Source organism: Tachypleus tridentatus, chromosome 12 (assembly GCF_004210375.1).
Source record: "Tachypleus tridentatus isolate NWPU-2018 chromosome 12, ASM421037v1, whole genome shotgun sequence".
Taxonomy (NCBI): Eukaryota; Metazoa; Arthropoda; class Merostomata; order Xiphosura; family Limulidae; genus Tachypleus; species Tachypleus tridentatus.
In genome coordinates this window covers 69,692,711-69,704,497 of record NC_134836.1, presented here as the reverse complement: position 1 = coordinate 69,704,497, position 11,787 = coordinate 69,692,711, and the positions used below count along the sequence as shown (strand labels likewise).

The 11,787-nt window shown below is 31.1% G+C and overlaps 1 protein-coding gene across 4 annotated transcripts; it reads left to right on the top strand.

Moving 5' to 3' along the window:
- Nucleotides 1-477: 477 nt before the first annotated feature.
- On the top strand, nt 478-10,399 carry Nthl1 (Nth-like DNA glycosylase 1). Of its 4 annotated transcripts, none has more exons than XM_076469823.1 (5): nt 478-497; nt 2,764-3,314; nt 4,605-4,775; nt 7,195-7,460; nt 9,838-10,399. In XM_076469823.1, exons 2-5 carry the CDS (start codon nt 2,859-2,861, stop codon nt 9,971-9,973), a joined length of 1,029 nt encoding a protein of 342 aa, XP_076325938.1. In that variant the 5' UTR covers nt 478-497; nt 2,764-2,858; the 3' UTR covers nt 9,974-10,399. The 4 variants fall into 4 exon arrangements, with proteins under 4 accessions (XP_076325938.1, XP_076325937.1, XP_076325935.1 ...); XM_076469822.1 differs by lacking the exon at nt 478-497 and adding an exon at nt 752-792; XM_076469820.1 differs by lacking the exon at nt 478-497 and adding an exon at nt 760-861.
- The last annotated feature ends 1,388 nt before the right edge of the window (nt 10,400-11,787 follow it).

The following is an 11,787-nucleotide window of genomic DNA, read 5'->3' as shown; positions in this document are numbered from 1 at the left end:
AGGACCCAATGAACTTCCATAAAAGTTTTGCTGAAGATCCATTTATACTCTGCGAAGTAATTGGCCCGGCATGGCCTAGCGCGTTATGGCGTGCGCTTCGTAATCTGAGGGTCGCCGAGTCGCGCCAAACATGCTCGCCCTCCCAGCCGTGGGGGCGTTATAATTTCACGATCAATCCCACTATTCGTTGGTACAAGAGTATCCCAAGAGTTGGCGGTGGGTGGTGATGACTAGCTGCCTTCCCTCTAGTCTTACACTGCTAAATTAGGGACGGTTAGCACAGATAGCCCTCGAGTAGCTTTGTGCGAAATTACAAAACAAACAAACAAACAAAGCGAAGTAATTACGTGGACGTACAAGAGACTGTATTGTTATGTTTATGTATATTACTCATACGATATGCTGAACGATCACGCTACTTGTGGAATATGTTTGAAAATTCACAATCCATCCATCGTTTGTTGTTTGTTTTTCTGTAGAAATCACTCAGAAAATTGGTATGATAATATGAAATAACATATTAAAAACTTTAAAGTTGTGTTTAATTTCATTCGGAAAAGGAATGAATTTTTACCGATGAAGGTTTGTTTGATTTTGAATTTCGCGCAAAGCTACTCAAGAAAAGAAAACATTGAGGAGAGAACTAAAACTTCTGTAACACACTCTCACATTTTAAATTATATTTTGCTGTATTTAAAAAAATTATCTTGTATTTATTTTCTAGGTAGTGTTTTATTAACTATCTAAATATGGGTTAGTTAGAACGGTACTAATTCTACAACAATAAGTGATGTAATTAGTAGGAATTACAAGTTCTAGTAACTAATACGTAGTATTTGTACTATTATACTATTATGATTAGTATGTAATATTTAGTAGGAATATCACTATAATTTACTTAAATTAGTAATAGCAATACTAATAGTGATTAATAGTTATCATATCTATCAAACTGGCTTTGTAGCGGCACTCTCTTGAGTTTTGGGTGCCTAACTTTTAACTTCTACGCTGAAGTGGCATGGTTTGCATGTTTGTAGTTTTTAGAAGGTTTGGATGTTCGTGTAAATTGTAAAGGCAATGTCATAATGTCCTAGTTACGTATTACAGTTTAAGTAAATCTGCCAAGACATTACAATATATACCAAATAAGACCTAATTTTCAGTATTATTATACGTATTAATATCATATTCATCATTGAAAAGTATTATAAAAAGAAATTTGATTTTGTGTTATTGAGAATGTCATTAGTAAGGAAGCAAGATTTATTAGTGAATTAATATAATAATAATGAGCTAAAAGAAATGTTGAAAATTGAATTACTTTTAATTCATGAAAATAAAGTTATTAGGGAGGACCAAACCTAATTGGCTTATTAAAAACATAAGTAAATTGTCAATTTATTGGAAATGGCCCAGGGTAAGGTATATGTGTGATAATACTTGGGTTGAAAATATGAGTTTATCCTTTTCACATGAGAAAATAAAAGCAAGAGGGGATCTCATTGAATCTTGCAAGATTATTGGGAAAGGAGGGTATTGTTGAGGTGAAGGCCTCTGGTTTCTTTATGCTATATTCCAAAGTCAGCAGAATGAGTGGACAAACATTTAAGACTTGTTAAAGACAGTTTAGACTCCAGTTAACAGAATGATTGGCTTATGAAAGATGTTACTTTTAGTCGAGGTTTACACACAAAAATTTGAACCCACCCTTCATTTTTAAGAAAGCAATTAACTCCATTAATGGCTTTCTTAAAAATGAAGGGTGGGTTTAATTTTTTTTTTTTTCAAGCCTTCAGTAGGGCTGCCACCTGAATAGCTGAAGTTAAGGAATGTTTTCATCCAGTCAGAAACTAATTTTAATAAAACAATGATTTACATACACAAAAGCAAAACAAAGAACAAATCTTTTTCCAAGCTTATCTGTAAGAGAAAGCTACAGTTTACTACTGAATAAGGGAGAGTTTCATAATTCTGATAATAGGTGACAATCCTGTTGTTTCTGTATTTATTTAACTTCTTTAAAGAAAAAGGCAGCACGTAATAAAGTATAATTCTTTAAATAACAAAATGATGCATAAGACAGAAAGAAACAGAATGTGAATCAAGTTTTTAAGATAAGAATGGATTAAAAGGTAAAACTGAAAAGACCTTTGTTTTTTAAAATACATAGGTTAAAGGAAAGAAAGTGATACAGTTAACTGAAATTCCAACAGGATCAAGCCAGGAAATTGTAAAAAGATTTGCAAAGTTAAAAGGGTATTTAAGAAGATAGGATATGAGAGTTGAGAATATGCAAAGGTTGGACATTAAAGATGCAGCCCAGTATGGCCAGGTGGTTAAGGCACTCGACTTGTAATTCAAGGGTTGCGAGTTCAAATCCCTGTCACACCAAACAGGCTTGATCTTTAAGCTGTTGGGATGATATAATGTGACAGTCAATCCCACTGTTTGTTGGTAAAGGAGTAGCCCAAGAGTTGATGGTTGGTGGTGATGACTAGCTGCCTTTCCTCTAGTCTCACACTGCTAAATTAGGGAAGACTAGTGCAGATAGCTCTTGTTTAGCTTTGCACAAAATTCATACCAAACCATTAAAGATGTGAGTTGTATTGTACATATACTTTCTAAGAAGAAAGCTCTTAGTGTACCATCAGGATAAATATGTAAGCATATAATCAACTTATCCAGCCATCAGTTTGATAATAAAGTCACACCAATGTTTAGTATCATAAGTTTATAATAAAAAAATTTTTTCTTATTTTGCAGGAATTGTGAGTAAATGGGAAACCTCAGTAACATTATTTTACAAGTATATATATTTTCCTTTTGGGATATTTGATGATTTCTTGAAGGCTCTTGAAATGAAGACAAGGAGTAAAAAAGAGATTTTCAGTGATGTAGATTGTAAAGATTCTGTGATGTTAACAGAACTTTCAAAGTCTGTTGAAGGTACAGGTACAAAGAACAGTAAGAAAGCCTCTTGTGGTACTGCAGAAAAAATTATAAAAGAAAGTGGCACCAGAAAGGGAATGCTTAGTAAGTATGACAAGGATAAACAGTATTGTAGAAAAAGACAACACTTAAGCATTGAGTATGGTTTACAAAACATAAGAGGAAATACATCAAAAGATGTAGCTGAGAAAGGAAGGAAAATTATGTCAAAAACTGACCCCAATGGCAAAGAAACAGTATTATCATGGGAGCCACTATTTTGGAAAGATGTTTTAAAAAATATTAAAGAAATGAGAAAAGTGAAGAATGCACCAGTTGATACCATGGGAGCAGAAAAATGTACAGATATGGACAGCCCTCCTGAAGTAAATAAGATTGATTGTAATGTATTAACCTTAAAACCATGTATTTCAATTTCTTGTGCTTAGTGCTTACCCAACTGTGTATTAGTTGAAATGTTGTATAATTGTTTTTTTAAATACTAATTTAATGAAATAGTGCTAAAGTCTTAATTAAACATGAATAAGAAAATAATTGGTTCATAGACTAGGATATTAAATGTAAAATTTATTATAACCACTTTTTTATGAACTAGTATGTAAGAAATGTACACATTCAAACTGTAACTTTATTAGCCCAATGGTGTGTTTTTTCATTGTACTTATTGGTAGACATTTTCAATGCAAATCTCTTGATATACAGTGTAATTACTTCATGAATATTACAAAAGGGAAGTAATAGGATTTATTACAGCATATGTGACATAACTGCAAAATTGATATGATAGACTAGTAGTACCGATGTACTAAAAATATTTCGTTTGGCATCTATGAAAACGTTAAATCTGGCCAAATTATCCAGTGAACAAATAGTTCCAAGGACATCAAGCTATTGGATCTTAACATTTCTGTATAACACTTTGTAACAAAATGTTTACTTTTTCTTGTTCCTGGGCAGAAGTATTATTTTCCAATTGCCTAAAGTAAATGGAAAAGACCTATTTTTCTCTTCAAACTTCGCTTTTGTGACCTGGGAGCATATAACGAAAACATGATGGGAGAGTATATTTGGGGGTTCATACATGAAAGTGATTTACATTATTGTTGCAAATCTTGAAAAACTACTCACTTCTAAACATTTTTGTATAATTTTAGTATAAATACATGTGAATATTGATTCATATGTTGTTTTATTCAAACCTTATGTAAATGAAAATTTGCCCATTTTTATATAGAAAATAGGTTAATTTCTAAATTTCATTATCCAGGTCACAAAAGCAAAGTTTAAAGGGAATAATGGTCATTTTCTATACTTTTGCAACATAAGTAATTAAGAAATAACACATACTATCCAGGAACAAAATTTGTGTTACATAGTGTAATAGAAGTTTTCATGCAGTATTTAAATATTAGATATTTTTATATATTTGTACTAACAAGAAAATATTCTACGTACATGTAGTGTTCTTTAATTTTTTTTGATTTATTTAAAGACACTAAATAAAGTTTTTTTATGGCACAATTTAAATAAAATTGCTGTCTCATCATCACAAATTTATGAAAAAGTATTACTGAATTACTTTAAAAAATATGTCTTATGCATAGATTGAAATTTGAGAGAGACAAAGGTACTCTTATTGTGTTTTTATCTTTTAGGTTTCCCATTTTCATACTCTGGTTTCATTGATGCTGTCCAGCCAGACTAAAGACGAGGTTACCCATGCAGCTATGGAGAGGTTACGGGCACGTGGTCTTACTATTGATAATATACTGGAAACTTCAGATGATGAACTTGGGAGACTGATATATCCCGTGGGGTTTTGGAGAGTATGACTGGGATATTACATTGAATTGGTTCTAGCATATCAAGTTTTCCTAGTAGTAATACTAAAGTTTAAATTAATTAGAAACTGTACAAGCCAGAACTTCAGAAATAAGTAGTTGATTTTATTTAGAAAAGTTATTTGTGTCCCTGTGTATGAAATTTAATTAAAAACAGCTTCAGTGTGAAAAAAAGATGTTGCCAAAAATAGAATTGAGCATGTTATTTAAAGGAATGAAACTAAAATTGGCAGCCAAACTGGTATCTACACTTATGGTATTGGTAAGAATTGTATAGTAGATATTCATTTGTTGGTTTACTAAGCCTAACGTTTTCTTTTACCCCCTATCATACCTCAAATTGAACAAAAATACAGCTTGGCTTATTAATAAATGTATATTTGCTGTAATATTCTTATCAATGCTATAAGTTTAGCTAGCAGTTTTCATTATATTCCCTATAAGTTCCACGTTGAATCCTTTTTTTTTTTTTATCCACACTTAAATTGTTTTCGATTAGATATAATGACTTTTGCCAATACATAACAAATTACAGCAAGTAAGAAAGTGACAGTCAATAGTAACCAACATTAACTTTATGATCACAACCCTGTTATTCAGAGCAGACTTGTACTTTACAGAATCAATAAGATTCTTTAAAACATATGGGGGTAGTTGTTCTTCTATAAAACACTATTAATAACTTGAAGTGATACCATGGAATTTAGATTAACTGTTCCTTGTCATCAATCACATACACTTAGTACAGCCATATCAAATGTTGTTATTTGTACTATCTGCTAAAGTTAATATCGTGATGCTAAAGCCTCCAATTTGCCACATTTCCTGAAATGTGATTAGTTGAAAACCTTCATTTAGAAACAGCTAACCTAGTTTACTTGGCTTAACCAATACTTGTACATCTGCATGTTCTTTCACACTATAGTTTTGTCTTTAATCTGAATAACAGAAACTAAAAATTATTCACATTTGCTTTTAGGCAAATCTGAGATGAATAGCAAACATGGCATGCTAACAAATTATGATCATATCTGAGAGGTTTTTTGTTGAGTAACCTTGCACATGAGGCTTATACTTAAATTAAATTTCACACTTAGTTTTAGGTTGTAAAGATCTGTCAGTGCACCAAATTTTAAAAATATCCATAAAAGGTAAGTGTGTGTGTTTTCTTATAGCAAAGCCACATCGGGCTATCCGCCGAGTCCACCAAGGGGAATTGAACCTCTAAGTATGTTTTTCTATCAAATAAAGTTCTTGTACCTTTGGTGCAATAAAAAAAAAGGAAAATGAGTGAATAAAATTGGATATTTTATATTTCTTAATGGATGACCTTTAAACTTTGTATGTGAAATAAGAGTCCACTAGAGCACATCCAATAAAAATATATCAGCTTGCATTACCTCAGTCTGAGCTATAAAAGTTGAAAATTGTTAAACTATCACTCCTGTTAAATCACAGTGTGTTCTGCAGGTTGTTTTAGTGGCACAACAGTATGTTTTGATCAAAAGATGTCATTATGAGTTTCATTCAGTGTCAATATTTGCAGTGGTCAGATATGGGTAAAATAAACAAAACAAGATATCTTAAGAAAGTGGAAAATATTCAAATACACACAAAAGCTAAAAAACTTAGAAAAAATGGCTTAATTTTAAGGGCTTACTACATCATGATATAAGAAATGTTTTCAGTGTGTTTGCTTTTTTTTAAAATAAAACTTGCTTCTATGGCCACACAACAGATCACTTTTTGTTGTTCAGAAGTAGAAGTTTATATAGGTTCAGTACAAGCAGGGGAGAGGATTGGAGAAACTTGGTAACTAAAGATTTTGTTTTCAATTTATATTAATAGCCTGGTGGACTGGCTCTTGGTTAAAACTGTCAGACCAGGCTGGTGATAGCACTGACCACTGGTATGGTCAGTCTGCTCCTGAATGTGAGACATCCTGCTTTATTCATTTTAAGATGTAAATATTTCAATATGTTGTTCCTTATAAATTTGGTTTAACATATGCCAATATGTCGACCTTTCAGTTATTCAAAATTTGGATTAAATAACATTTATTAATGTCAACTCTTTTGGTTAGTTTTAATGTTCACAGTGTATTAGTACTTTGAAATTTGTGATATGTATAGAATGATGTTTATTTAGGGTATGTATGTGTATCATTGATTTATTTTTGAGAGTTTGAAAAATGGATCAAGGTTTAAGAACAAATTTTTACTAAAGTATTTGTTGGTAAGACTTGTGTATAGGTGTCTCTCTATTAACAGTTACAGCTTTAATTAAGCTTTTAATATAAAAAATTACATTTTCAGTTTTTCCTTTTTTGCAATTAAATTTCTGTGAAATGTACTATCACTAATCTTGGGTAATTCAGTTATTGAAATGTTTGTGTATTTTATAGAAAAAAGTTGAATATCTGAAGAAAACTGCTCAAATTCTGAAAGACCAATTTTCAGGAGATATTCCAACTAGTGTTGACGAATTATGTAAACTACCTGGAGTTGGTCCAAAAATGGCCTATCTGGCAATGGCCATAGCATGGAAGCAAACTGTGGGCATTGCCGTTGACACTCATGTTCACCGGATAGCCAATCGTCTTGGATGGGTGAAGAAAACAACAAAACATCCAGAAGACACAAGGAAGGCATTGGAAGGTTGGCTGCCAAGGTGAGGTAAAGGATGGAGATGTTGTATGTGTCTAACTGGAACAGAAGTAATCGGTGTTTCTTAAATAGAGTATATGAAGATAAGTTTTTATGGGATTGTTTCTCACAATAAATTAATCACCAACTTTTCTTTTACTAGTTTTGATATAATGCATTTGAGGTATATATAAAGGAATATACTTATGAGTTATAAGAATTGTGTTTTGCAATAGGTTAATAAAAATGTTTAACCTAGTTTTCCCATATAATGTGAAACATACAGATAAAATACATGTTTAATAGAACTAATAAAGAATAGGTTTTTTGGATAATATTAAAACATGGGGAAAATTTAATCAAGTGTTTGTAGGTTATGATTTTGAGTCTCCTACAACAAACAGTGCACAGTTTTTTTAAGAAAACCTAATTGGGTTGTGGAAGTGAATCACAAAGAAAGACAACATTGACATAAATAGTGTTATTATACAAACGTCAGGTATTAAAACTAAGGAATTTGTTACTAACAGTAATTGGAAAAAAAAAACGGGTCATCTACAAAATCAAATGTACTGGAGAAACTAGAATAGAAATGAACCCCAGATTTAAGGAACATCTTAGAGGGGGCCTTGTGTACTTTGGGATACCTCAAAGAACCAAAACACATCATTGTAAACAATGTTAAAATTAACAGAAGAAATATAATCAAAGCACTGTTAATAAAGTATTAGAACCCAAACGAAATAAACATCTAGGAACCACCTTTATTTATTTTAACATTTTTACACCCAGTTTTATTATATAAGCTAATTTAACACCAACTGTAAACTTGTCTCAGCAATTACCAGTATGTAATATTCTTTCAAATTCAAGTATCTTTTTGAATTCAAACTTAATCTAATGATGACTGAATACTATTGGTTGAAACATTGTGATTATTAAAATAAAAATTTATCTACTGTAAATGTTCCTATTATTTTATTTTTAATTAAAACATGCATTTAATAATTCAAAAACTATTTATCAAGCTGTATTTATCAGGTAAGTTTTTATTATTTAAAATTTAAACCAAGTTTTCAAGAAATGTTAATATCCTTATGGAGTAATGTGGTTCTATTTCATACAAACTTTCTTAGAATGTTTTCCATCTTGATGTACAATTATATGGAATTGTTTTTGATTTCATACAAACTTTCTTAGAATGTTTTCCATCTTGATGTACAATTATATGGAATTGTTTTTGATTTCATACAAAGTGTGATGCTTAGAGATTTTTTGGTTTAAAGGTACTTCAAGAGGACTTTGTCAATGAGTATAATAAGTTTGAAAATAGTTTGTTATCTGAATCTAATTCTGAGTTTTTTGCTATTTTGATGGAAGTTTGTGGGTCCTTCAGTTAGTTACAGAGTTCACAATAATGTATGAGTCATACAAGAGTATAACAACAAACACTTTCAGTATTATAATTAATTTTGTTAATTACATGTTTTACAAAGAAAATCAATGATTTTAACCAACCTGTTTTGAACAACTTTTTACACTGAGTTTTATAACAAGTACAAACATCAAAATTGCTGGTCGTGTGCTGCATATGAACAACTTGGTAATTTGAAGGTTAATAAAACCTTAGTTAATGAAATGTATTTTGAATCTTACTCAAAACTAAATTGTTGTATTTGTCTGACTTTCCTTCTTGTTCTGTGTAATATTGATTTATGTACGGTATGTTATTTTGTGTCGAATGTATTTGACTGGCAACTTGTATTAAAGATAAGGTTTGGAATGAGGTACATAATATCAGGTTGTGAAAAAAATAATGGTAAAATTTAAATTTAATATGAAATTTAAAAACAAACAAAAGCTACTTTATTAATCAAAATAGGAACACAGTGAATCTATACACTTTTGCCAACAAGAAACAAGATTATACCATAACAATAAAACCCTGAAATCCTAGGACTTAAAAATTCTTTAAAGCCATTCTCTGTTGCTGCTTTATTGTTGAATATTTTGTCCTGTAGGAAGTTGTCCAAGTGCTTGAAGAAGTCTGGGGGTAAGGAGGATAAGGCAATCTTTTATAGCCCAGCTTGTTGAGTTTGTAAAAAAGACAGGGTTATTATTCTTATTAATGACAAACATTTTGATATAAAAATCTACAATTATTTTTCAAACAACCTTGATAGATAATTATTTATGTAAAGTTTATCTATGTTTTAGAGTGAAAAACTGATTGAGTTGTTGGATAGTATCAAAATTGGAAACTGTGCATAACAGAAATAATAATTTAGTTACAAGGTGTAATTTAATTTATTTCAGTCTTAGATACATCAAGTGTTTGAAATCTTCTAACATAAGATTTTATTGTTTGTAATTTTTTTAATAGTAGTTTTGGTTCTTTGCAGGGAATACTGGGAAGAAATTAATTTGCTCTTAGTTGGATTTGGTCAAACTGTTTGTCTTCCTGTGGGACCTAAGTGTTCTTCTTGTTTAAATGCAAATTTTTGTCCTTTTGGAAAAGCAACTACAAAGAAGTCATAGTGAGTATTTATGTCCAGACTTTCTTTTTAAGAAAACGTTTTTCAAGGACAGAAACTTTATTTTTTTCTTGCTGAATTGTCAATTCAACTACTGTTTGTTTCATCGTACAGTATTGAATACAATGCTTGTATATGGGACTCGGATTATAAACTTGGTTTGGTTCTTTGGATCAGTTCCTGTGAACTGAGAGCTGATTTTTCTTGTCTCTCCTCACAAACTGTCATTCAGTTTCACTGAAACTTGATTGAAATGTTGAGCTACACAGTAAAGGTGTTTTATGGTAACTCTTCATCAATTACTCTAATTTTAAGCCAAAAAAGTTTGTTTTAATTGAAATAAAGTTTTTCTTATATCAGTTATTTTGTATGTATGTTTTGAAGGCTTTACATTTTATGTAAAAATTAATAAACATTTAATAAGTTCAAACTGAATTTATCATTATTTTGCAGTAGTATGTGATTATCCTCACCCTGCGAGGATATTGCAGTCAGGTCCACGTTTGTTTTTGTGTGCACGTATCTCAAAAACTAATAGACTGATGTATATAAAATTTTTGCACAAGATGGGAAGTCTGTGGGAGAGTCCTGTCTTAAATTTGACCTGGATTCTGAATCACTTTGAAGAGTTGTTTTTTCAATGGGGAAATAGAACATTTTTTGCAGAGTTTTTTACTGATTATCAGTGTGACAGAATTTGTACCAAATTTTGTTCGCATTTAAAGTTGAGACTTGTCATCACACTACAGAAAGGGTCTGATCATTGGCCATTGTTGATCTAAGAAGGATTCTCTAGGTTTTCAAAGGTTAAATTTTATGTTTGTTATCTAATATAAATTCATGCATTCTTAGAAAAAAAAACAAAAAACCATGGGTGACAGAAGAGAATCTCTGATTGCTCTTCTTATTGTTGTGTATATAGTTTTTGTTTTGAAACATATACTGTTGTATGTTTAATGTTATATATTTGTTAAATGTTGAAGTGTATGTATGTCCCATTCAGAGTTGGCCAACATGTCTTTTATTGTGTTAAGCAACAACTCATGACAATTAAATACAATTCTAAAGATTTTACTATAAAACTAAGTTGTGACAACATTGATAAGACTGACTGCAAAATTGAGAAAAATGTCAAAAGTTTAAAAGGAGTCAAAAGCTTCAACAAAGTAACAATAGTCTTAGCGATGACGTAAGAAAAGTCGTATCAAACCAAGATGTTTAACAAGGTATAATTTGACAAGTACTGTGGAACCCCTCCAAGTGGCTACCCCTCAGATTCGGTCACCCCTTGAAAGTGGTCATTCAATCACAGTCCCTTCTTTTGTTTACATAATCCCTAATTATGTACAGTGGAACCCCTCTAATCAGGCCAGTTTGTCTCAGTCTCAAAGGTGGCTGCTTTAGAGGGGTTCCACTCTATTGTAATACTTGATAAGTTCAACAAGTGAACTTAAACACACAAAGCAATTAAGTATTTTTGACAGGGTAGCCAAAAGCACTAATTACTTCAGGTTTGTACAATGATAATGAAATATAAGTCTGAGATATTGACACACATTTTATTGAAAATAAATGTGTTCTTTTTTTGGAACTGTTCATTAAAATCAGCCTTGATATTATGGTAATTGGCACAAGAAAGTTAATTTTAGAACACTAGGAATTCATTAGTCGATTTTCAGTACGTTTCATCCTAGTCCATATGACAGTGTCACTCAGTAAGGGATGTTGTAAGACTGTGGTCTACTCATTTATAGTGTTTTTACTACTAAAGTTTTTCATCTTTTATAAATGCATCTCATGCAGTAGACCATTGTTGCT

Coding starts and splice junctions, on each gene's coding strand:
- Nthl1 (XM_076469820.1), top strand. Junction 3,315..4,604: donor ATATGGACAGCCCTCCTGAA/GTAAATAAGATT, acceptor TTTATCTTTTAG/GTTTCCCATTTTCATACTCT. Junction 7,461..9,837: donor TTGGAAGGTTGGCTGCCAAG/GTGAGGTAAAGG, acceptor GGTTCTTTGCAG/GGAATACTGGGAAGAAATTA.